Below are 24,972 nucleotides of genomic sequence, written 5' to 3'. Positions count from 1 at the left end.
AAAAGTGAGTCTGATTTCCTAAATGACTCGGTTGCCGCCAAGTACACCCTGATCGCCCGAACCACATCGAGGGAATGCAGGGCAATCTCCTGAGGATGCTTAGGCTTAGGACACAAGGAGGGAAACACAATGTCTTCATTCAGATGAAAACCAGAGACAACCTTAGGAAGGAATGACTGACAAGGGCGAAGCACCATTTTATCTCTGTGAGCCACCAAATAAGGTGAACGACAAGACAAAGCAGCCAGCTCCGACACTCTGCGTGCAGAAGTAATCGCCACCAAGGAGGCTACCTTCTGGGACAATATAAGCAGAGGTATCCTGCAAATATTTTCAAAACGCGGTTTTTATAAACCGACAGTACCAAATTGAAATCCCACGGGAGACAATGGAGACCGCCAAAATTCGAGCCACCGAAAAGTCACAGGGAGAAACACCCAGAGACTCACACCAGGCAATGTACGACTTCCAGACGCAATGGTAAATCTTCCTAGGAGGTAGATTTCCCAGCTTTCAACAGCGTGGGAATCACCAAGTCAGACAACCCCCTATACTTCAGCACCTGACTTTAAACAGCCGAGCCGTTAAAGCAAGCAAATGTAAAGCAGGATGGAAGATCGGCCCTTGGGCCAATAGGTCTTCTCTGAGAGGGAGTCGCAAAGGGACATCGGCTACCAGCCGAATTAGATCCACGTACCAAGACCGGCGAGGCCAGTCTGGGGCCACTAGGATGACCGGAATCCCTTCTGCCTTGATCCTTCGCAGAAGTCTTGGCAGAAGTTTTAGAGGGGGGAAGGCGCATATCAGACGGTACTGGCCTCAAGAAGCCACCAGTGCGTCTGTAGCGTTGACTAGAGTATCCCAAGACCTTGCCACAAATCTCTGCACCTTCCTGTTGAGAGGAGAGGCCAACAGGTCCACTTTGAGAGTTCCCCAATGGAGACATAGCTGATGAAACACCTCCGGATGAAGTGACCATTTTCCCTGGTCCAAGGCCTGTCAACTGAGGTAATCCACCCCTGGAATATGTACAGCAGAGAGAGCTGGAACGAAACGTTCTGCCCACCTTAGAATGCCGGCTACTTTCCAAGCCGCTAGGACACTTTTTGTGCCCCCTTGGTGATTGACACATGCCACGGCCGTGGCATTGACCGGTTTAATCCGTACCGGACATCCCTGAAGACAAACCATCTGATCACCCGAAGTTCCAGAACATTGGAGGAGTCCAGACAACCGATCAGAGTCCAAACCCCTGAGCACATTCCTTGCCCAAGTCACCTCTCCACCCGGACAGTCTGGCATCCGTGGTGACCACTGTCTATTACAGGGGAAGGAAGGATTTTCCCTGTCAAAGAGCCAGAGAAGGAAGCCACCAGATCAAGGACCCTCTCGTACCCCGGCTCAGCAGAATCAGATTGTCTAGAGACTGAGGATTCTTGTCCCACTTGACAAGAATCTCTCTCTGCAGAGGTCTCGTTTGGACCTGTGCAAACGGAACTGCCTAAAAAGGTAGACACCATCAGGCCCAGCACACGCATGCAAGTCCTGAGAGATGACCGACTGCTGGAAAACAGAAGTCGAATGGCATCCTGCAGCTTCTGGAGCTTGTCCAGTGGAAGAAACATCCTGGCTAAGGCCGAGTCCAGTGTCAGACCCAGGTAGTCCAACTTGGTGGATGAAATCAGGGCAGACATGTGGAAATTAACATAAATTTCCAACCAAACTCCTGCAGTGTCCGCACAGTGATGTCCAGGTTGTCCTTTAGAGCAGTTGGAGACTTTGCTCCCAGAAGAATATAGTCCATAGTCCAGGTACCCCGGTATCGCAATCCCCTGCTGTCGCAACAATGCTAACACAGGAGCCAACACTTTTGTGAATACCCGAGGAGCTGAGGCGAGACCAAAGGGTAACGCCACAAATTGCCGTGGGTGAGGAGCGTTATCAAAGCGGAGGAAGCGCTGATGCCCGACATATATCAGGACATGGAGGTACGTGTCCTTGATATCAATAGAGGCTAGAAGATCCCCTTGATGAAGGGATGCCACTACTGTATGAATGGACTCCATTCGGAACTTCTGTAACCGCACAAAGCGGTTCAGGGCTTTGAGGTCCAGGACTGGACGAACTTTGCCTTCCTTCCTGGGAACTGTTAACGGGTTTGAATAAAAACCCCCCAAATATTCCAAGTGTGGAACCGGTACAATCACCCCTTGTAGTAACAAATCTTGTACTGCCCCGAAGAGACCGCGCAGGCCGTCTGGGGACGAACGCAGGTTGGAAGGAAAAAACCTCTCTGGAGGATAAGACCGAAATTCGATATTGAATCTAGATCGAATCAACTCGTGGACCCCTGTCCTGAATCAGAGAGGTCTACGGGTCCAGAAAAAAAACAAAGACATCCACCCACCCCAGATACGGGTGAGGGCACCTCTTCAGGCAGAAGAGGGCTTGTCTGCAGATCTGGAAGGGCCTGCTCTTGGCTTACCAGGCCAGGGCCTCTTGGAACCTCCGGAGACAATCCTAACAAATTTTGATCCTTTGTCTTGAGACCTGAGGGACGAAAAAGCCGCTTATGAGCAGAAATAAAAAGGACCACATCTGCAACGAGACTCCTTGCCCCTGGATGCCTGCGGGAGGAGAGTACTCTTCCATCCTGTGACTCCCTTAATGATTTCATCCAGGGAAGACCCAAACAGGTGATCCCTCACAAAGGGAAGATCCGATAAGGCCTTCCTGGAAGCTTGGTCCGCAGACCAGCATTTCAGCCATATCATGCGCTGAAGGACCACTGCTGTCACGGACTGCCTAGAGCCACATCCAGAGAGGCATCACAGATAAACTGTAACCCCTGGACGAACTGGACCGCCAGCTCCGCAATGGCAGGAGGGAAGCTGTTTCCCCTCCAGATCCTGGAGCAAAAGCTTAGCCCACTCCGTCAAGGTCTAAGACACCAAGGAAATGGTGAAGACCGGCCTGAGTACCGAACCAGCCATAGTAGACATATGCCGGATCAAGTTCTCCACTTTCCTATCAAAAGGGTCCTTAAAAGCCGGAGACTCCTCCAACGGAATTAGAGTGGATTTGTTCAGCCTGGAAACCCAAGAATCCACCACAGGTGGGACTGTCCACTTTTTTAACAGGGACTATTCAAAGGAGTACCTTCTAGCGAAACACGTAGGAACCACCACATTGCGTTTAGGGCAACCCCACTGATTTGCGACAATTTTGGCAAAATAGGCAGGAAAAGGAAAAACCTTTGCCACTTTTGAGGACTGGCGCCTCCGACGCAGTCAGATCCTTTATTTTTAAAGCTTCCCACACTGATAAAATCAGTGCATCCACCAGCATTTTTTCATGTGCAGCTGTAGTGGAAGAGGAATCATCCTCATTATCAGAGTACTCGGAATGCGTGGACGCAGATCCAACAGGATCACTCGCGTCCGCGGTGGCCAGATCAGAATCCGAACTTGAGGAGACAGGTGAAGGCGGTGGAAGCTTTTTGCTGGTCCTTTTTTGCAGGACCAAATCAACCTTGGACGCTAAGGACTCTAGAGCCGCTACCATGGCAGACAGGGTGGACTGGGACCCAGAAGGGCTGCCGCTTCTGAGAAGAGATCAGGGGCTGAAATTTGCTCCAGGGACGCCATGTTAACCAGAGACCACCTAGTCAAAAGTAGAGAAAACACTGCTGAGTGACCCACCGCCGCTGCGCTAGCGGCACTACAGGTCCCAGCACAGCTGAATCGCTGCTATAGCAGAGAAAGGGAGATCCCACAATAACTCACCAACCCATGGTCAGCACAGAGCAGAGAGCTGGATGCTGTACACCATGCGGCGATCAAAGAGAAATAGGAAGTCCAGGGTCAGCACTAGAGGTCCACCGTCACAGTCACCACCCACAAGGCTCCAAAAACATGGCTGCCACTTTAGTCAATGGGAAACCACCAAGAAAATGGCCGCTGGACTACACAGACATGGCCACCGTATATACAGCCAGCCATCCACTGCAAAATGGCGGCTCCCGGGACCCACAGGGGACACCAAGGACATCATTACAGTAAAAGGAGGGGCCTGGCCAGGGTCCCCACCAGGACAACTCCCCCTGAAAACCATGCATTTGGCTGCTGGCGGCGCGCACCTCCAGTCCCCATTGCCCGCTCGATATCCCACAGGCTACCCTGGACAGGTATGGCCACCCCCTGGGGGGGGGGGGGAGGGGGAGCTAGGTGTGGGTAGATGGAAGGTGATCCACAGAGGACCCTGATATAAAGGGGAACTTGGGGGATCCGACTGTCCAAGGGAGGGGCCCACGTCCATCCCAACAGGCCACCAGGGGAGGGGGGACATTACTGGAACCAGGTGGGCACCTCTCCATCGAAATGGGGGTGCTGCGGGCCAGGAGGCATGCTGTGGCTCAGGCCTGGACCAGGTCGTATGCACCGTCGCGAGACATTTAACTCGCAGACCAGCCCCCGTCCAGTGGGGCTATGTCACGGCCAACCTAGCACGGAGCTGAGGTCTGCAGGCGCTCACTGGCTGGACCGGGAAGACCATAAGGGTCCTTTCACAATGGCTTTTCGCCCGGCAAACTCAGTTTTGCTCAGTGGGGATCGATCCGCTGATCCCTGCTGAGCAGGCCAATGACAGGTCCGTCTCCGCTCTCTGTGCTGGGACAGACCTGTCAAATCCCCGCTCTCCTCTATGGGAGATTGGATGAAAACGGACCGCCTGTATAAACAGTATGTAGCCTCAACTACATACAGTATACAGCGCTTTGTTACGGCAGTAGGATGAGAACTTCCCAACCTGCCCCCGAAACAGAATCAAATCAGGCTGAGCGCTGTTCAGCCATTCACAGGAAGGATTGTATTCCATAACAGATTTGCAGATCATGATATCATCCGCCTGCCTCTCCACATCGGCCAATCAGAGGAAGCATTATATTCATGCATGCACTAGATTTTGTCTTAAGAGCAAATTGAAGTTCCTGTCCCGATGCTGGATCACAGCACTATACTGTATATAGCGGAAGCTCCGTACAGTTTTCTGTAATCACAGCCCCTGCATTGGACAGTGAAGGAAATAGTTTGCTTGGACCAGCTTGAACCCTGGAGTTTTTCTTTTAGGCCTAGACATTTTTACAGCTGCTGTTTTTGGCTTTAGGTGTTTTTTTTCTGCAGCCAGTAAACTCCCCAGCATGTTATCCTATGTGTCCATGCAGACATAAGCTGTTATCAGTGCTTTTTGGCAGGAATGTTTTCTAGCTGGGTTTTTTTCCAGATTCTTTTATTTTTACCCAGAACTAGTGGGTTTGAAGAGGTGTATTTCAGCTATAAAAACACTCTAACTCTGTTAAAAGCTTAAAAAATGTGGCTATTCTGCGTTTATGAGCCATAAGCTTTTGTAGGAGTATAGTTTTGCAAAACTATACACTACTGCAAAAACACTGCAAAACTCATTCAGCTACACCTTTTTACAGCTAACGATACTGGAGTTTAATATCCTCCAGTGTGCGTGAGCCCCAAGCATTGAAAATGCTTCATTGTTGCTGACCAGGTGGCAATCCTGCATGTATCAGCCCCCGTTCATACCAGAAAGCAGTGCACCTTTCCTGCACTGTGTTCCAAAAATGCGCTGCAGTGGGTGTCAATCTTAAGTGAACGACACCTCAAATGTAGGTTGCCTGCACTGGACTAAAAGATACAGACGTACCATGCGATCCAGTTGTAGTGCATTTTGAAAAGTAGTGCTTGCAGTGCATTTCGAAAAGAAATGTATGCACTACTTTTGGTGCAGTGCAGTGCGAATTGAGCCCATTCAAAATGAATGGGCTTAAATTGCACTGAATCGCATGTGAATAGCACAGGAATACCCAAACATATTCCTGTGCAATTCCTAGGGTGAACAGGTCCTCAAACAAATTGGAAACAAAATTAGATGCCAGTTAAGGGCCATGCACACTATAAGATTTTCTGAAGACTTTTTCCTTCAGATTTACCTTTTCTATGTAGTGCAAGGGCCTGCCAGATTGCATACAAATTGAAAGTGTTTAGGTTTGACCTCATATTATATGGTTTTGGTAAGTCTGAGGGCTCTTTCACATTGTCCGCCTCTGTAGGCGAATCCGTGCTGCTCAGCGGGGATCGATCCGCCGATCTCCGCTGAGCCGGCGGATGACAGCTCCGTCTCCACTTGCAGTGCGGAGAGGGAGGTGTCACAGCTCCCGCTGCTCTCTATGGGGGATCGGATGAGAGCGGATAGGCGGTCCGATCCCTGAACGGATGGAAAAATAGGGTTTCCATCCATCCAGATTTCACGGACAGGATCGGATACGGATGGCAGCGGAGGTGTCTCCGCTGACATCCGCTGCCCCATAGAGCTGCATAGAGGATGCGATCAGATCCGCCTAAAAAACTGACAGGCGGATCTGATCGGATCACCCGTGTGAAAGAGCCCTAAAGGAAACAGTCTTCAGAAAATCTTATAGTGTGTATGGCCCATTAGGCTGCTTCCTAATTTGCAGTCCATTGGACAATATTTTTGGAATATTTGCAACCTCTGTACCTGCAATCCTGGGCAGCCAACCAAGACAGTTTTGCACATATTTGAGAATTAACACTGGGGATGAGCCAGATTTTAATGAAGACGAGACAAATACTGACTCCAAACACACACAACTGAAAAGTGGCCAGAGCAGGTTTTACTCTGTAAAAGAGAACAGCTATTACCTTTTGTACCACTTCCCCCTCTCTTTTAGATTATAAACTGTATTGAACTGTATTATAACTGTTCTGCTTTCATGCTTTCCTTTATTTTTAAAGCTCTGCTGGCATTATATAAATCTTGTATAATATTTAATAATATGCACGTTCCCTTTCTTTTTAAATAGTTTAAACCCAAACAATATTTGTGCACTTGCTAAAAAATATTTGCATAACTTATTAGTGAATAAACAAAGTGACAAAAACTGAATTTTTGTAAAATCTTACCTGTAAAATTCCTTTCTCTGAGTCCTCCGACAGTCGCCGCCTCTTCATATTCGTCACATATGGGGTATTAGACTTTGCTCCGAAGGAGTAGCTAGGCAACAGAATATGTTAATAAAGCTTTTAACATATCCAACATATCCCACCCTCAAGGGGTGGTCCCCTCAGTCAATACCCTCCTACTTCCTGCAACCATATCTCAGTTTTAGTGGAATAGCAGTAGAGTATACAACCAAACCCCAAAAGAGGGGCGGGGGCGGCGACTGTCGGAGGACTCAGAGAAAGGAATTTTACAGGTAAGATTTTACAAAAATTCCGTTTTCTCTTACGTCCTCCGACAGTCGCCGCCTCTTCATATTCGTCACATATGGGGACGTCCCAAAGCAGTGCAAACATGAGGGGTGGGAAACACATCCGCGCCGAAAGGCAACGCAGTTTCCACATCAAGAAAGGAACCTTACCAAAGGAAGGAAACCAGCTGGGCAACCGCAAAAAACAAGCGCTCAACAGGAGCAACAACCCAGGAAAAGGCAAAAACCAGGGGATACAAAACTAATCCCAACAGCCAGGAGTCCCCAACAAGGGACCCTAGGGAACAGCCGCACTAAGAACCTTGCGGCCAAAGGAAGCATCCGCCGATGCCCGAACATCTACTTTGTAGAATTTTGTGAAAGTGTGCACGGTCGACCAAGTCGCCGCCTTACACACCTGGGCTACAGAAGCCCCATGACGACAGGCCCAAGACGTACTCAGAGATCTAGTAGAGTGCGCCTTCACAGGCACAGGGGGAACCTTCCCCTGCAAGGCATAGGCCTGTTCAATGGTCTGTCTGATCCATTTAGTGATGGTAGAGGCCGAAGCCGCCATGCCCTTCCGAGGACCCTCTGGAAGAACAAACAAGGAGTCCGTTTTACGAAAAGACTCAGTCGATCGAAGGTAAACCCTGATCGCCCGAACAACATCCAAAGAGTGCAATCTCACCTCCTGTGGATGTTTAGGCTTCGTGCACAACGAAGGCAAGACAATGTCCTCATTAAGATGGAATTCCGAAACACGTTTCGGAAGAAAGGAAGGATTAGGTCGCAAGACCACCTTATCCAAATGAATAACCAAGTACGGAGACTTGCAGGACAAAGCCGCCAGTTCCGACACTCTGCGAGCCGAAGTGATCGCCACCAAAAAGGCGACCTTTTTGGATAACATAGACAACGAGATCTCCCTGATCTGTTCAAAAGGAGCACGTTGTAACACAGATAGCACGAGATTCAAGTCCCAAGGGGGCAGAGGATCCCTCCTAGGAGGAACCAGATGCCGCACACCCTGAATAAAGGTGCCAACCAAAAGGTTGGATGCCACGGGACGTTGAAACAGAACGGCCAGAGCAGACACCTGACCCTTTATCGTAGCCAGCGCCAAGTGCTGATCAACACCCGCTTGAAGGAAAGACAGCACACGGGACACCGAGTACGTGCGGGGTGAAAACCCCCTGGACTCACACCAGGCAAAATAGGCCTTCCAAGTACGGTAGTAAACCTTCCCAGAGGAAGACTTCCTCGCGTTGATTAAAGTATGAACGACCTCCGGAGAGAGACCCCTCTCCTTCAGGACCTCGGTTTCAACAGCCAGGCCGTCAAAGCCAGCGACTGTAAAGCAGGATGGTATATCGGTCCTTGAGACAGTAGATCGTCTCGAAGAGGCAGACGCCACGGGGCGTCGACCGCCAGATTCACGAGGTCTGCGTACCAGGACCGGCGAGGCCAGTCCGGTGCCACAAGAATCACCGTGTTGCGTTCCGATTGAAACCTGCGAAGGAACCTGGACAGCAACTGGATCGGTGGAAACGCATACATCAGTCTGTACTGATGCCACGGGGCCACTAACGCGTCCGACGCGTCTGCCCGAGGGTCGCGCGTCCGTGCCACGAACCTCCTCACCTTGTTGTTGAGACGTGACGCGAACAGGTCCACATCTGGAAGACCCCACTTCGCGCACAACATCTGGAAGACAGCCGGGTGGAGAGACCATTCCCCCTGATCCAGGGTCTGGCGACTCAGATAGTCCGCCTGCCAGTTCTCCACCCCCGGAATGTGAACCGCCGTTATCGCCGGGACATGAGTCTCGGCCCAAGACAGAATGTCGGCCACTTCCCGAGCCGCTCGGGCACTCCTGGTGCCCCCTTGGTGGTTGATGTAGGCCACCGCCGTGGCATTGTCCGTCTGCACCCGAACCGGGCAGCCCTGCAGCCGGTCCGTCCAGCGATGAAGACAGAGACTTATCGCACGCAATTCCAGAATGTTGATCGGAAGGGAGGACTCCCCCTCCGACCAAGTTCCCTGGGCGGACAGAACGCCCAGAACACCACCCCAGCCCGACAGGCTGGCATCCGTGGTGATTACCGTCCACGAGATAGGACGAAACGACTTGCCCCCGGACACCATCGGGGACTGGAGCCACCACAGAAGGTCTTTTCTGGTGCGATGACTCAACGAGATCTGAAGATCCAGAGATTGAGGTCGCCCGTCCCACTTGGACAGGATCTCCGCTTGGAGACCCCGCGTGTGAAACTGGGCGAAGGGAATCGCCTCGAAGGCCGAGACCATCAATCCCAGACATCTCATGCACGTCCGTAGAGACGATTGCGGAACATCCCGGAGGGACCTGACTTCCTCCTGAAGAGTTCTGAGTTTGTCGTCCGGCAGGAAGACCTTCGCCTGCACCGAGTCCAAAATCATTCCCAGGTAGGGAAGACGAACAGACGGACTCAGTGCCGACTTTGGAAAATTTATCGTCCAACCAAACTCCTGCAGAGTTTGCATCGTGACAGACAGGTCCTGCTCCAGACCCTGGCTGGTCGCAGACCGAACCAGAATGTCGTCCAGATACCCCAGGACAGAAATGCCCTGGGCCCTCAATAATGCCAGAACCGGTGCAAGCACCTTGGTGAAGACCCGCGGAGCCGAGGCGAGGCCAAAAGGCAACGCCACGAACTGGTAGTGATCCTCCGCAATGGCAAATCGAAGGTACCTCTGGTGACCCTCGAAGATGGGGATGTGAAGATACGCATCCTTCAAATCGATGGAGGCCATGAATTCCCCCGGAACCAGGGCAGCCACCACCGACCGCAGGGATTCCATGCGGAACTTGCGAACCCGCACAGAGCAGTTCAGAGCCTTCAAGTCCAGAATCGGACGAACCTTGCCCTCCTTCCTGGGCACGGTGAACAGGTTTGAATAAAACCCCCGAAATCTGTCCCGATGAGGCACCGGAACCACCACTCCCTGAGCCCTCAGGTCCTGCACCGCCAGGTGTAGGTCCCGCAGGCGCTCCGGAGACAGTTGAAGATTTGAAGGAAAAAATCTGCTCTCCGGCCGAGAGAGAAACTCGATCTTGTAACCAGACCGAACGATTTCCTGAACCCATCTGTCCCGCACACGGGCCAACCAGGGCTGAAGAAAACCGAGCAAGCGTCCCCCCACCCCAAAACTGGGTGAGGGCGCCCCTTCAGGCCGAACTGTTATGGGCTGCAGGTCCGGATTGGCCGGACTTCTGCTTACCAGACCAGGGCTTCTTCTGAGAGCCTTGACCTTTGAACGGCTTGCCCTTGTAGTGCGGCCGAAAGGCACGAAAGGACCTCTGAGGGGGCCGAAAATTAGCATGCTTCTTCCCAGAAGCTCCCTTAGCCTTGGGGAAATGGGGCAAGAGAGTGCTCTTACCCCCGGTGATTCCCTTAATCAACACATCCAGGGACTCCCCAAAAAGGCGAGACCCATCATAAGGCAGATTGGCTAAGGTCTTACGCGAAGATTGGTCCACCGACCAACATTTTAACCAAACCAGGCGGCGAGACAACACCGCCACACTGTGCACCCGTGCAGCCAACGGAATCAGGTCCAGGTCCGCATCACACAGATACATGACACCCTGGTGGATCTGATCCACCATATCCAGGGTCGCCGGCGAGGCCGAGTCGGCCACCAAGACGCGCCTAAGCATCTGCGTCCAACTTGCGATCGCCTGGGCCGCCATGAGAGAAGCAAACAGAGCTTTAAGCATAGAACCCGTAACAGAATACGTATGACGGGCCAGAGACTCCAGTCTCCTATCTGTGGCATCACGGAAAATGGGTGAACCCTCTGCAGGAATCGCAGTGGCCTTGTTCAAAACCGCAATCGCATGATCCACTGGTGGAGGCACGCACCACCTTTCATCAGTGGCAGGTGAAAAAGGATAACGCAGCTTGAATCTACTTGGTACCGCAAAAGGTTTGCGCAGATCGCGCCATTGATCCTTAACAGCGCGCTGAAAATCAGCATTGCAGGGGAAAACCTGTGGCGTCCTGCGTTTCCTCTGCGTCCCATAAGCCGCCAAGGCAGCGGGGGGGACACACTTCGTCCTGCAAACGTAGCGTTTGCTTAATAGAAGCAATCAACTCATCCATGATTGCAAGCTCTTCAGGCGAGCCAGGGGGAGAATTATCAACCCCCTCAACTTCAGCCTCCACCTCAGACCCCACTAGATCAAGAGAGGAGCGGGACCCCGATAGGGAAGCCCCAGCTAGAACAGCCCCATCACCTTCACCCTCAGAATCAGAGGAGAGCACAACTCTGGGCCTTTTGGTAGATTGAGCAGCCACCAGCATTTGCACCTGAGCAGCAAGGCCAGCCACAATAGTGGCTAAATCCCCCCCTGGGGGGGAAGCAGCGGTCCCCTGGCTTTCCACCAATACTGTAGGAAATTTGCCCTCCTGAGAATCCATTGCCCCTGTAATGCCAGACAACCAAGGGTTAACTGCCCCTTTCAGCAAGCGCGGCAAGCGCAGCCCACCGCGTCACACTAAGCACAATGAGACCCCCACAGGGATATGTAAACTGAACACAGGCAATGGATAGCAAGAAACAGAAGGATAAAACCTGAGGAGACCCTCGCCGCTGCTGCTGCCTCGATCGGTGTTCCTGGGAAGAGGAAGTGATGCTGCTAGGGCGCTCTATGTAAACCTATGGAGGCTACAAGAAAATGGCCGCCATGCATGTAAAACATGCGGCCGGAGCGAGGGCAGGCAAAATGGCGTCTTTTGGCGCCGAAACCGTCGCTCCACAGTGCAGTAATGCACACATGTCTGTATGTAAAAAAACAGAACCGATCGCCGCAGCGATCGCTGTAAGTGCCCAAACATGCCATAAAACATGCCCCACAGCACACAGCTTTCCACACTGATCATGCTGACACCCATAGTGCCACACAACTCCCCCCCCCCTTGCAGCCCACAGCATGCAGCCGAGAGATAGGGAGACAAACAGTGTGCATAGAGACAGGTTACACAGTCCCAGACTGACACCCCTCCAGACAGACAGGTCCCCACATAAATACACTTACCTCACCACGGTGTGGGGGACCCGCACAGGCGAACAAGCCGCTACACATGAGGCAGGGAGAGTCGCATACAAGACGCTCCGAACGTGGGTTAAGAAACCGCACAGCGTCCAGTGAGGTAGCCACCTCACCAAGCATCCCTGCACCGAACAGGGATGGGTCGTTCACTATGCCAGGAGCGTTACCTGGCTGAACGCTCTATGGCAGACTGGGAAGCCACTGACCCACGACCTGCGACCAGGGGGATCAGCCCGAGACCCAGTCCGCATGATCCTCTTCGTCCGAAGAACTAACTAACGCTGATAAAACAACAGCTAAGTAAAGGTAGAGAGAAAAACTCAAAACAAAATATTAAAAAGAAGAAAGAGTCTGGGACATAAAGTCCCAGCACAGAGAGAGCCAGCCACTCCTGACAAGCTAGACATTAAAACTGAGATATGGTTGCAGGAAGTAGGAGGGTATTGACTGAGGGGACCACCCCTTGAGGGTGGGATATGTTGGATATGTTAAAAGCTTTATTAACATATTCTGTTGCCTAGCTACTCCTTCGGAGCAAAGTCTAATACCCCATATGTGACGAATATGAAGAGGCGGCGACTGTCGGAGGACGTAAGAGAAAATATGTTTTAAATGAATTAAAAAGACTGCTGCGGCTAAACCGCCAATCCAGGTAGGATGTGTAATAAACTACAATAAAACAGTATTCCAAAGTGTGCTGTACTTATACCAATTGATAAATTTTACAAGAAACACAGTAAAGTGCCTTAGGCTCGGTTCACACTAGGGCGACCTGTGAGGCGATCTGGTCGCCTCACAGGTCGCCTCCCATAGGGAAGCTGCGGACCCGTTCTAATAGGAGCGACACAAGTCGCTCCGACCTAGAAAAAGGGTCCGGAGCTTCTTTGGGGCGACCAGGAGGCGACCGCCATAGACTTCAATGTTATGAAGTCCGTGGCGGCCGCTCCGAGGTCGCGGCGTGCTGCTCGCACCGCGACCTCGGAGGTCGCCACCCGAAGTAGCGTCGCGGTAATGTGAACCGGCGCTTAAACATACACTGCTCAAAAAATTGAGCGGAACACTTTGAAAACACTTAAGATCTCATGGAGGAAAACACTTAAGATCTCAATGGGGAAAAATATCATGCTGGATATCTATACTGATATGGAGTGGGTAATGTGTTAGGAAGGAAAGGATGCCACATCGTTTGATGAAAATGATCAACCTACAGAGAGAGGGTTGAATTCAAAGTCACCCTGAAAATCAAAGTGAAAAAATGGTGCAGAAGGCTAATCCATTTCGCTGAAACTTCATTGCAGCAACTCAAAATGATAACTCATAGGTTGTATGTCCTCCACGTGCTTGTATGCATGCCTGACAACATCGGGGCATGCTACTAATGAGATGACAGATAGTATCCTATGCATTTCCTCACAGATCTGGACCAGGGCATCACAGAGCTCCTGAACAGACTGAGGTGCAACCTAGCAGCGTCGGATGGACCAAAACATAATGTCCCAGAGGTGTTGCACTGGATTTAGGTCAGGCAAACATGAGGGCCATTCAATTGTATCAATTCCTTCATCCTCCAGGAACTGGCTGCATACTCTCGTCACATGAGGTCGGTCATTGTCATGCACCAGGAGGAACCCAGGACCCATTCCACCAGAGTAGGGTCTGATGGGTGCAAGGATTTCCTCCTGATACCTACTGGCAGTCAGGGTGCCATTGTCTAGCCTGTAGAGGTCTACATATGAATCCTCAGACCATCACTGACCCATCGATGCTAAGAGTCGGCCGAATCGATCACAGATGACGTCATCCGGCGCTCCTTGCAGTGCTCTGCCTCTCTTGGAGAAACATTGAGGCAGAGGCTGCTTGGTGACAAAAGCCCCCTCCCCTTCCAGATGGAAACTGGAGCAGAAAGTCAGCTGATGAGCTGACAGTAAGTAGAGTGAAGGGGGAGAAGCTCGAGGAGACCCCACATCTGCAGAAGCATCACTGGATGCACCGAAAGAGAGGCAGAGACACACTAAGCATGATGGAGGGGGAATTGACTGACACTGAAAGCAAGCAAGCGAGTGCCAGTGTCACTGATCCCATCTCTCCCACCACCATCCCTCTGCTGATCCCATCTCTCCCACCACCATCCCTCTGCTGATCCCATCTCTCCCACCACCATCCCTCTGCTGATCCCATCTCTCCCACCACCATCCCTCTGCTGATCCCATCTTTCAAACCATCATCCCTCTGCTGATCCCATCTTTCAAACCATCATCCCTCTGCTGATCCCATCTTTCAAACCATCATCCCTCTGCTGATCCCATCTCTCCCACCACCATCCCTCTGCTGATCCCATCTCTCCCACCACCATCCCTCTGCTGATCCCATCTTTCAAACCATCATCCCTCTGCTGATCCCATCTTTCAAACCATCATCCCTCTGCTGATCCCATCTTTCAAACCATCATCCCTCTGCTGATCCCATCTCTCCCACCACCATCCCTCTGCTGATCCCATCTCTCCCACCACCATCCCTCTGCCTGATCCCATCTCTCTGCCTAAACCTATCCATCCACCACCACCCCTCTGCCTGATTCCATCTCTCCCACCACCATCCCTCTGCCTGATCCAATCCATCGCCACCATCCTCCTGCCTAATCCCATTCATTCACCACCATCCCTCTGCCTTATCCCATTCCTCCACAAACCATCCCCCTGGCTGATCCCATTCCTTTACCACCACCTTCCCTCTGTCATTGTCACTTATAGTTTGTGAATTTATAAAAGGAACGCATTTTAGGTCTTCGTTAAAACAATCTATTGAGCAGCCCAGAACTAGTTTGTAAGAGAGTCATTCTATTCCACATTTTCACAGCTCTTACGGCAAATAAGCCTTTCTGTTCTTCCACTAAATGTAACGAATGCCCATTTAGTTACATAGTTAGTCAGGTTGAAAAAAGACACAAGTCCATCTGGTTCAACCAAAAAAAAACAAAAAACAGTATTGAAAACCCAACCATACAATCCCATATACACAATCCTATACCCGTTGTTGATCCAGAGGAAGGCGAAAAACCCCAGCAAAGCATGATTCAATTTGCTACAGGAGGGGAAAAAAATTCCTTCCTGATCTCCCGAGAGGCAATTGGATATTCCCTGGATCAACTTTACCTAAAAAAAAATGTAATACCCATTTATATTATGTACACCCAGGAAAGAATCCAAACCTTTTTTTAAGCAATCTAGTGAGCTGGCCAGAACCACCTCTGGAGGGAGTCTATTCCACATTTTCACAGCTCTTACGGTGAAGAAACCTTTCCGTATTTGGAGACGAAATCTCTTTTCCTCTAGACATAAAGAGTGCTCCCTTGTCCTCTGTGTTGACCTTAAAGTGAACAACTCAACACCAAGTTCACCATATGTATTTATACATGTTGATCATATCCCCCCTTAATCTCTTCTCAAGAGAGAATAAATTCAGTTCCTCTAATCTTCTCATAGCTGAGCTCCTCCATGCCTCTTATCAGTTTGGTTGCCCTTCTCTGCACTTTCTCCAGTTCCCCGATATCCTTTTTATTTGTTCTCTGTAATGAACTGAAAGTGAATAACTTGTAGCCCTATTTTGGGATGGTAATGAGAATTACCCTCCCCAAATAGGACATTGAGCTAAGAGCAAATTAAAATTAAAAAAATGAAGTTCTTCTGACTGCTTGAATTTTTGGATAAAAACAGTGGGCATTAATAGTGATGCATCGCAGGATCGAATCATTGATAGGATAATCGTAATCTAATTGAATCGAATCATGAGACCAGTGAAGATGCTCACCCCTATTGGATAGGTTTTATAACAGAAATTTCAAAAAATATTGCTTAAAAAAAAAAAATCGGTCTGTTTTAGTTTATAGCGCAAAATATAAAAACGGCAGAGGTGATCAAATACCACCAAAAGAAAGCCATTTGTGGGAAAAAAAGGGACATCAACTTTATTTGGGTACAGCGTTGCTCTACCGCGCAATTGTCAGTTAAAGTACCGTAAAAAAGTAGAAGTGCCGTATTGCAAAAAAATGGCCTAGTCCTAAAGGGGGGTAAATCTGATGAGATGAAGTGGTTAAGAAAAGTAGAGCATGCTTCATTTTTTTTCACAACGCAAATGCAGGAAACGCCCTACAAACGTGCTTCAAACGCACCGTGGCCCTTAGGCTACGTTCACACGTGGGCGTTGCGGATCGCGGGCAGAATCACCTCGATTCTGCCCGCGATCTGGAAATCATTGAAAATCGCGGGATGCCTGTGCGTTGCCCGTGATTTGCAAAGGCACCCCAAACGCTGAGCGATGTTGCCGTGATATCCGCCTGCCGAATTGCGGTAACATCGCGCAAACAAAATCGCGGGACACATGACGCCCAAAAAAGGTACAAGAGCTTCTTTGGGGCGTCATGCGATTTTGTTTGCGTGATGTTACCGCGATTCGGCAGGCATAAATCGTGGCAACATCGCACAGCGTTTTTGGGTGCTATTGCAAATCACGGGCAATGCACAGGCATCCTGCGATTTGCAATGATTTCCAGATTGCGGGCAGAATCGCGGTGATTCTGCCCGTGATCTGCTACGCCCACATGTGAACGTAACCTTAACCACTTGCCGACCGCCGCACGACTATTTACATCGGCGGTCAGCCCCTCACAGGCAGAGTGACGTAGATCTACGTCGCTAGCCTGTGAGGGTCTAGGGAGCAAGCGCGCGCCCCCGGAGGCGCGCTCGCGCGTGGTCACGGACCCCCCCCGCGCGTGTGACCAGGGGACCCGATCGTCCGTTAGAGTGGGGGAAAGGCAGGCGGCTAATGTAAACAAAGCCGCCTGTCATTCTCCCCAGTGTAGAAACAGTGATCATACGGTTCTACTATGTAGGACCGTTGATCACTGTTCCTACAGCTCAAGCCACAGCCAATCACAGTTAGAATCACGCCCCTAGGGATACACATAACCCCTCCCTCTCAAAAAAAAGTTAACCCCTTCACTGCCAGTGTAATTTTACAGTAACAGTGCATATGTATAGCACTGATTACTGTAGAAATGTCACTGGTAACCCCAAAAGTGTCAAAAATGTCAGTCAAGGGTCCGATCTGTCTGCCGCAATGTCGCAGTACCGCAAAAAAAATCGCAGATCGCCGCCATTACTCGTTAAAAAAAAACAACAAAAATGACAAAAATCTTTCCCTTTGTTAGTAAACGCAATAAATTTTGCGCAAACCAATCAAAATACGCTTTTTGCGATTTTTTTTTACCAAACATATGGTTTAAAAAAAAAATTGGCCCAAAATGTTAAAAAATTTAGATTTTTACTTTTTTTTGGGGGGGAATTTTATATAAAAAAATGTGAAAAATATTGTTATTTTTGCAAAATTGACACTGTTTTTTTGTTTATAGCGCAAAAAGTAAAAATTGCACAGGTGATCAAATACCACCAAAAGAAAGCTCTGTTTGTGGGAAAAAAAGAACGTCAAATTCCTTTAGGTACAGCGTCGCGCGACCGCGCAATTGTCCGTTAAAGTCACGCAGTGCCTTATCGCAAAATAGGCCCTGGTCAGGAAGGGGGTAAAATCTTCCGGGGCTTAAGTGGTTAAGCCAAGCCCAAAAACGTATAGAAAAATGCACTGCAAACGCAGCATGTAAACATGCAGTCAAAAACGCAGAGTTGTGTGCAGTTTCTGGTGCGAATGAGCCCTAAGAAATAATGGCATGGCAAACGCGTCCTGTGTTTTGCTGCGATTCCAGTACGCTCAGGTGTGAATGGAATGAACGCGTTTTTCTAAAGCGCACACATTCCAGCATCGCACTAGTGTGGACTGGGCCTTAATATGCAGTGCACCAGAATATCTCTAAGTAAGGGCAGATAACATTGTTATCTTAATAAGCCGTCGTTCCATACTGAGAATATTTCTTTTCATAACTCCTATGCATTCCTTACAGCAGAGCTCACACTTACTATATACTTCACCTTCCCGGTGGGTAATATCGGTCCTCCCACTGACAAGTCTAAGCATCTGTATGCATACCGAGCAGGCACAGAGGGGCGGGGCTTTGCCCTACAACCCTGCCTACTCTCCACACGGAGGAGTTCTTCCTGCACTGGAGCGCGCTGCATTGTGGGTATATGCAGATTACCTGACGCTCGCCCAACCCCCGTATCCCATAGTGCTCCGCGGCTTTCAGGGTCACTGCAATGGCTGAGACCAGAGGAAGCGGAAGGGGGACAGGAAGTGGACGTTAGGTAGACCCTGTGCTACCCAGAGATTTCACGGGGTCCCTCCCCACAGAGCTAGGGGCAGTGGCGCCCCCCCCCGGATAGTATTCAGGTAGACGCTTTGTGGGAGGAAGAGGGCTCGAATACTGCTTCTGCTGACACACTGGCTGGGAACTTGTGCTGCACGGCTATCACAGCCTTCACTAACTAATCATCCTGAAATTGTAAGGCTTATTTCCCTGTGAAATCACTCTTTCTTTCTTCTTCCACCTTTCAAGGCACCATCAAGATGTCTGAGAATCAGGGAAACATCCCCATCAACAACCCCAATGGAAACCGGGTGAGGACCCCCAATCTGAACCAGAACCCCCTCATTAACGTGCGGGATCGGCTCTTCCATGCCCTCTTCTTTAAGATGGCGGTCACGTATGCGCGCCTCTTCCCTCCCTCCTTCCGTAGGATATTCGAGTTCTTTGTGCTGCTTAAGGTAACTAACTATTCTTTAAAGTTTAAAATGAATGACCGTTGGGATGCGGGTTTTCACTTCAGGAGACCTAAAAGTCTGCTCTTGTAGTGGGGCTGCACCTACACTTCAACGTTTAACTCTTCCTCTGTGTCTTAGGGAAGTTGGTAAAGCAGATTTACTTATGCCTCGTTTCCACTGAGCGGTATGGTACGCAATTTTTGCCGTTTCCATTGTCAAAAGTTGTGACTGGTACCCTAATTCCGAACCGTACCGTACCACTTTTTTGGAACCCTTTTGTTGGGGTACCAAGCACAATTGTACCATCCCAACAGGGTGGAGCTACACTCTGCAGAACGTTGATTGGTTGACTTCACCGCTTTCCGGCTACACCACGCCTATCATGTGAGGGTACTGTTGGCGGTGAAAACGCAAGCCTGATCAAGGTGTACCGTTCTGAACTATACTGAACTGTACCGAACCGCTCAGTGGAAACGAGGCATTAGACCGGTCCCTGCATTCCAGCGGGCATCAGGACTGATTCATCAGCCCTGCACTGGATGTAAGGATGCTGAGGAACAGTATTGTCTGCTGGGGGGAGTGCAGAATGGGGTAAGTTAAGGTGCTTTTCCTTTCCCTAGACATAAGTGAGCACTTAATATGAAAAATAGGAGGGTAAGTGGGACCTCAAACTCCCCAATAAAAGAGGTACTCACTAAGGGAAAGGGGAATGGAAATCGCAAGTATACTGGATTTTTGGGTACCGATAACATGGTTAATTGATATATCTTAGATGGCTTTGTTAAAAAGGTAGAGCTTTATTAAATGTAAAAAGACAAAAACAAATAATAATTTACAACATAATGACATACATCGCCTATAACTGACACAATAAGTATCCGCTAAAATGACTTGAAATATGAAGAATAGCCGGGATATCTCCACAATGTTCTCTACATGTTTCGCGTGTTACGCCGCTTCTTCAGGAGAATATAACAATAAACTTCTATTACAGTCTGGAGAATGAAAGATAATAAATCAACATCATTATCAAAGATGTATGACCAAACAATGGAAGGTCTATGTAATGTGTATAGGGGGAGAATCAACCTTACCTATGGTCACTATGGGGCACAATAATCCCAGGGGGAAGAGCAGGATCACCATATACTCTTACCGGCGGGTATGGGAGACCTTAATGTGATATATAATCTAGTGTATAAATTAGGGATATTACTCTATCAAAAATAAGTATCTCAGTGCATACACATATATATATATATATATATATATATATATATATATATATATATATATATATATATATATATATATATATACACACACACACACACACTTGTGTGTGTGTGTGTGTATATATATATATATATATATATATATATATATATATATATATATATATATATATATATATATACTTGTGTATATATATACTTGTATAGAAAACCCAGAGGGGAAGCTTAAGTGAGCACTTAACTCTTGCAGTGGGATTGATTTTTGGGTTTCCTGGAGTTGGGCTTTAAAGGCTAAGGCCACCTATTTAAACCTCTATATAGGGTGTAACATGCTACACCCCCCCCCCCCCCACGCCCCTGAGTTCCTTCCCCCCACTCCCTTCATGTGACTGCAGGCAGGGGATCCTCACTCTGTTACATATTGAAAACAGTGCAGCTCCACCATTCACTTAAATGCATCTGTGAATAAAAAAACTACAATCCCTTTCTTCCACCACAGCAGATGGCTTGTCGTTCTCACACTGATCAGCATGCTTGTAGTCCATTCACATTGCTTACTGCCTGTAACAGAAAATTCATACAGAGATACAAGCAACAGAGCTGTAGGCAGTGTGTGCAGGAGCCTGACATTGCACCTTTGATCACAGATGTAAAGCTCTGCAGGCTCATGTCAAATAAATCCCCTTTTTTTTCCCTGTAAAAATATTTATAGTTATTATTCACAAAGGTGAACTTATTATTTAACCCCTGCCACTGGGGATCCAGTCAATAAGTCTGGTAAAGTGGAACTGAATCCATTAATTTAATCCTTTACACTTGGGAAAAAAAAAAAACTTGCAACACAAAGGCATATTGAGCTAGTATACATCGGATACTAGCTACTCCATTATGAAATACTCTTAGAACGAAGCCCTGCAGCGGTGCCTGCACGCCGCTGACATGCCCAGCATCTTCCTTGGTGTTTTTTCTGGGTACGTGGGCTCCGATACTGTGATTGGGCAGGAGCCGCTGGTCACGGCACAGGCCCTGAAAAAACGGCGCTGGCGACCGTTCCTTCAGTACGCATGCGCCGATGACGTCATTGGCGCAGTATACAGTAAATATCGCCTAAACAGTTCAAGTTTAGGAGATATTTACAGTACCTATTGGTAAGCCTTATTATAGGTTTACCTATAGGTATAAACAAGGGGAATTTACTTCCTCTTTAACTGTTTCCAATACTGTTACTTTCAAGACGTGCCATGAACAATAACTGTTACAGTTACTAGTTTGCTTAAAATGTTTTGACTGCAAGTTCTGAGACATGGCAGGCAATCCTGGGGAGTTGGGGGCTTGTCACTAGCAAAATGTAGCATATGCTAGATGTGTTGGAACAAAACTATGCATTCCGCTAAAGGAGCATGGGGATGTGGGTGATCATGCTGGACACAGACAAGCAGCGTTGTCATATTCAATAGCCATTGTCTCTAAACCCAAGAACTGGGTGATCACATGACCTCTCTGATTGAAACACCAGGCTCTGCTGTGCCTGTCCAGCGCTTACATGAGCAAAAGGCTGGTGAAAGGGTGGGCACAGCTTGCTTCAGCTCTTAGCTGAGAGCCAGAGCCGGCTGTCAATCGGGCATCTGAGTGGCTCCTGACAATATGGTCGGAATCCTTCCAGAGCCTGGAGCAGTTCTATGATGTCAGCTGACAGCAGGCTGTAGCCCGCTTTCAGCTGATCCTAGGTCACAGGGGTGCAAAAGTAAGTGCAGCACTGTCACCCAGAAGAGAAGTATGGCCAAAAAATAAAACGCCAATACTTCTCTTTTAAAGACCATTTTAAGCCATGTGGAAAAATGTATATAAATTAGTACTAGGGATTGTTCAGTCCTGATATTGGTTCACACTCGTATAGCAAATATTACTGATCTGCATAGAATTCTTTAGTTCATGGTTGCTTGGGTTCCAGAATTCTGTGATTCTTTACAAATCAGACAGATCAAAATGCAAATGTTCAGGGAATCAGAAAGTAACAAATTATTAGTTCTCCAGATTTGATTATCGTTGTTAGTGTTACTAAACCCAGATTCTGCATTCACTATATCTGGTCTCCCACAGTACACAGAACATGGAAATTCAATTATTTTTGATTCTCAGCTGTATATAGCAAATAGAGCAATCTCATATCTCTGTATCTCTGTATCAGTGAGTGCTGATATTTTTTTAGGAGGAGTTTTCATTTCTCCCATGATTGTCCTATCAGGCTTCAAGACCCTCAAAGCAGAGTTCCACCCAAAAATGGAACTTCCGCTATTTTGCTTACTCCCCCCCCCCCCCCCCCCCCCCGGTGCCACATTTAGCACCTTTCAGGGGGGAGGGGGGAACTGGTACCTGCTTTTTTGACAGGTACCCCTTCCCCTCTTCCGGGACACCGTGCCGCGGCCGTTCGTCCTGGAAGTTCAGCCCCCTCCTCCTTCCCCTGCCGCTGAGCCTATAGGAATGCGCAGTAGGGACCCGGCCGTGAAGCTGCAAAGCATCACTGCCAGGTTCCCTTACCGGAAATGGCGGCGGCAGCACCCGACATCGCTGGACTCCAGGACATGTAAGTGTCCAAATATTAAAAGTCAGCAGCTACAGTATGTGTAGCTGCTGACTTTTAATTGTTGGAGTGGAAGGCGGAACTCCGCTTTAATTCTCTGTCAGAACATTTCTGGACAGTGCTGATTGGGAAAAATAATCATCCATCAATCAAGATGTGACATCCCACCGACTGTGTTCTTTTTTTAGTTACTGGGCATGGAGGAGGAGGGAAGGACTGGGCTGTCATTTAGGATCTGTATACACGCCCACATGTATGATGTTAATACCATGTGACCTGAATAGCTCCGATAAAACCAGGAAGTGTTCTCTGAGTAATAGAGACCAAACTGAGCATGTGCAACTGAACTACACTTACTGTGCTTATCTGAACTTGTTCAGAGTTAACTTGTAGAAGGGGGAGGATCTGTGCATACAGGATCACGCAGCCTTTTTACACATTGCAAAGGATTAATCACTTAAAGAGGAAGTAAACCCTCCTCTGACACTTTAACCTATAGGTGATCCTATGATAAGGCTTACCTATAGGTACTGTAAATATCTCCTAAACATGTACCGTTTAGGAGATATTTACCTTACATGCAGCCAGTGACGTCACTGGCGCATCCGCTCTGAAGGAACGGCCGCTGGTGCCGTTTCTTCAGAGACCCGTGCCGTGACCATCGCTCCCGCGCGCGTGCGTGGGAGTGACGTCCCTGCGGCTCCGGCCAATCAGATGGCCGGATGCTGCGATCCCGGAAGACGGGCGACTGGACATGTCGCCCATCATACTGGTAAGCGGGCGGCACGGCGGGGGCTCGTTCTAAAGTAAGTATTTCATAATGAGCTAGTATGTGATGCATACTAGCTCATTATGTGTTTGTCTTTCAGGTTGCAAAAAAAAAAAAAAGTTTCATGGGTTTACATCCTCTTTAAGTTCCACAGTGAGCATAACAAGCATGTTAGTCTGCATATACAGACAGATTTTACTGTTGTGGGTTTAGTAACACTTTCTGGCATGTGGTGAACTATGGCTCTATGTTGCCCACCACATTATTTTTATTTAAGCTCCTGGATATTTCTGGACTGTTGACATTTTAGGCATGTTCTCAAATTATTCTCAAAACAGACCAAGATTTGGTGTTTTCTTGGTATCTGCACAGGTAAAGTAAGCCTGCCAAGAAAAAAATTTAGTGGCTGCCATCGCTGACTTCCTCCTGAAAATGTTAGCTGTCTGGCTGTTAAAATTGCTCACTGCATTCATTTTTTTTCTGAGAATAGGACCTAAAACAAGCAGTTCAGGAATGTCAGAAGTCCTTATGTGTGCATGTCTGGGTCTCAATGAATATAATCCAAAATTGTTGGTTTATCAGCTAGGCAGCTGGCATTTTAAGAGGCAGAGGGTCAGCACTGGCAGCCTCTGTTTTTCATGACCGGTTTCATAGTTGATCCACTTTTCTAGTGTTGCTTGAAAAATATACATTTTTGGCAGGTTTTGGGGAAGGTTTGGGAAGCACAGTGTAAAGCTGGATACACAGATTAGATTTACCTTTTCTATGTAGTGCAAGGGCCTGCCTGATTGCATAAAAACTGAAAGTGTTTAGGTTTTACCTCGTATTATATGGTTTTGGTAAGTCTGAAGGAAAAAATCTAAAGAAGATTGTATAGTGTGTATGGCCCATTAGTCTTTGGCCCAGTGTCTCTCTATAGGCTTTTGTTTCCATAAGAACTGCTTCTCTCCCTATACAAGGCTGCGGAAAGGCAAAAGCATATTAAAGCAGATAAAATGTTTCTACAATGAATTATGAAGGATCCCTGAAGTGTCAAAAGCATGCTGCATTTTCAGCACAAATGTTAGTATAAGCCCTAGGTCTGGCCATAGTTGGGTAGGTGTAGCTCTGAGAATGGCAGCAGGAAAAATCTCCTCCTACTTTCTTCACTTTGTCATTGCTCTGAAGCACATTACAAATTACCTGATAATTGAAAGAAATCCTAGACCAGGGTTCCTCCTGAGGTTGCTAGGAGTTCCTTGAGCAATGCGCAATTTCTGCCTCTCCAATAAATTCCCAATGACACCATTGTTCCTTTCAGCTATC

General features: G+C 48.5%; 1 protein-coding gene across 3 annotated transcripts in view; it reads left to right on the top strand.

The window, feature by feature from the left end:
* The first annotated feature begins 18,535 nt into the window (after window positions 1-18,535).
* Window positions 18,536-24,972, top strand: part of TMEM259 (transmembrane protein 259) — a 59,051-nt gene continuing 52,614 nt past the window's right edge. Inside the window, exons 1-2 of one of the 3 annotated variants that reach the window (XM_082243321.1) lie at window positions 18,536-18,625; window positions 18,877-19,085. In XM_082243321.1, coding sequence (XP_082099447.1) covers window positions 18,888-19,085 — 198 coding nt within the window. In that variant the 5' untranslated portion in view covers window positions 18,536-18,625; window positions 18,877-18,887. The other 2 variants (XM_082243322.1, XM_082243320.1) reach the window with 2 other exon arrangements.

This window comes from Pelophylax lessonae (genome assembly GCF_965119305.1).
Source record: "Pelophylax lessonae genome assembly, chromosome: 1".
NCBI classification, from domain to species: Eukaryota; Metazoa; Chordata; class Amphibia; order Anura; family Ranidae; genus Pelophylax; species Pelophylax lessonae.
This window is presented reverse-complemented; position numbering and strand designations above follow the sequence as displayed.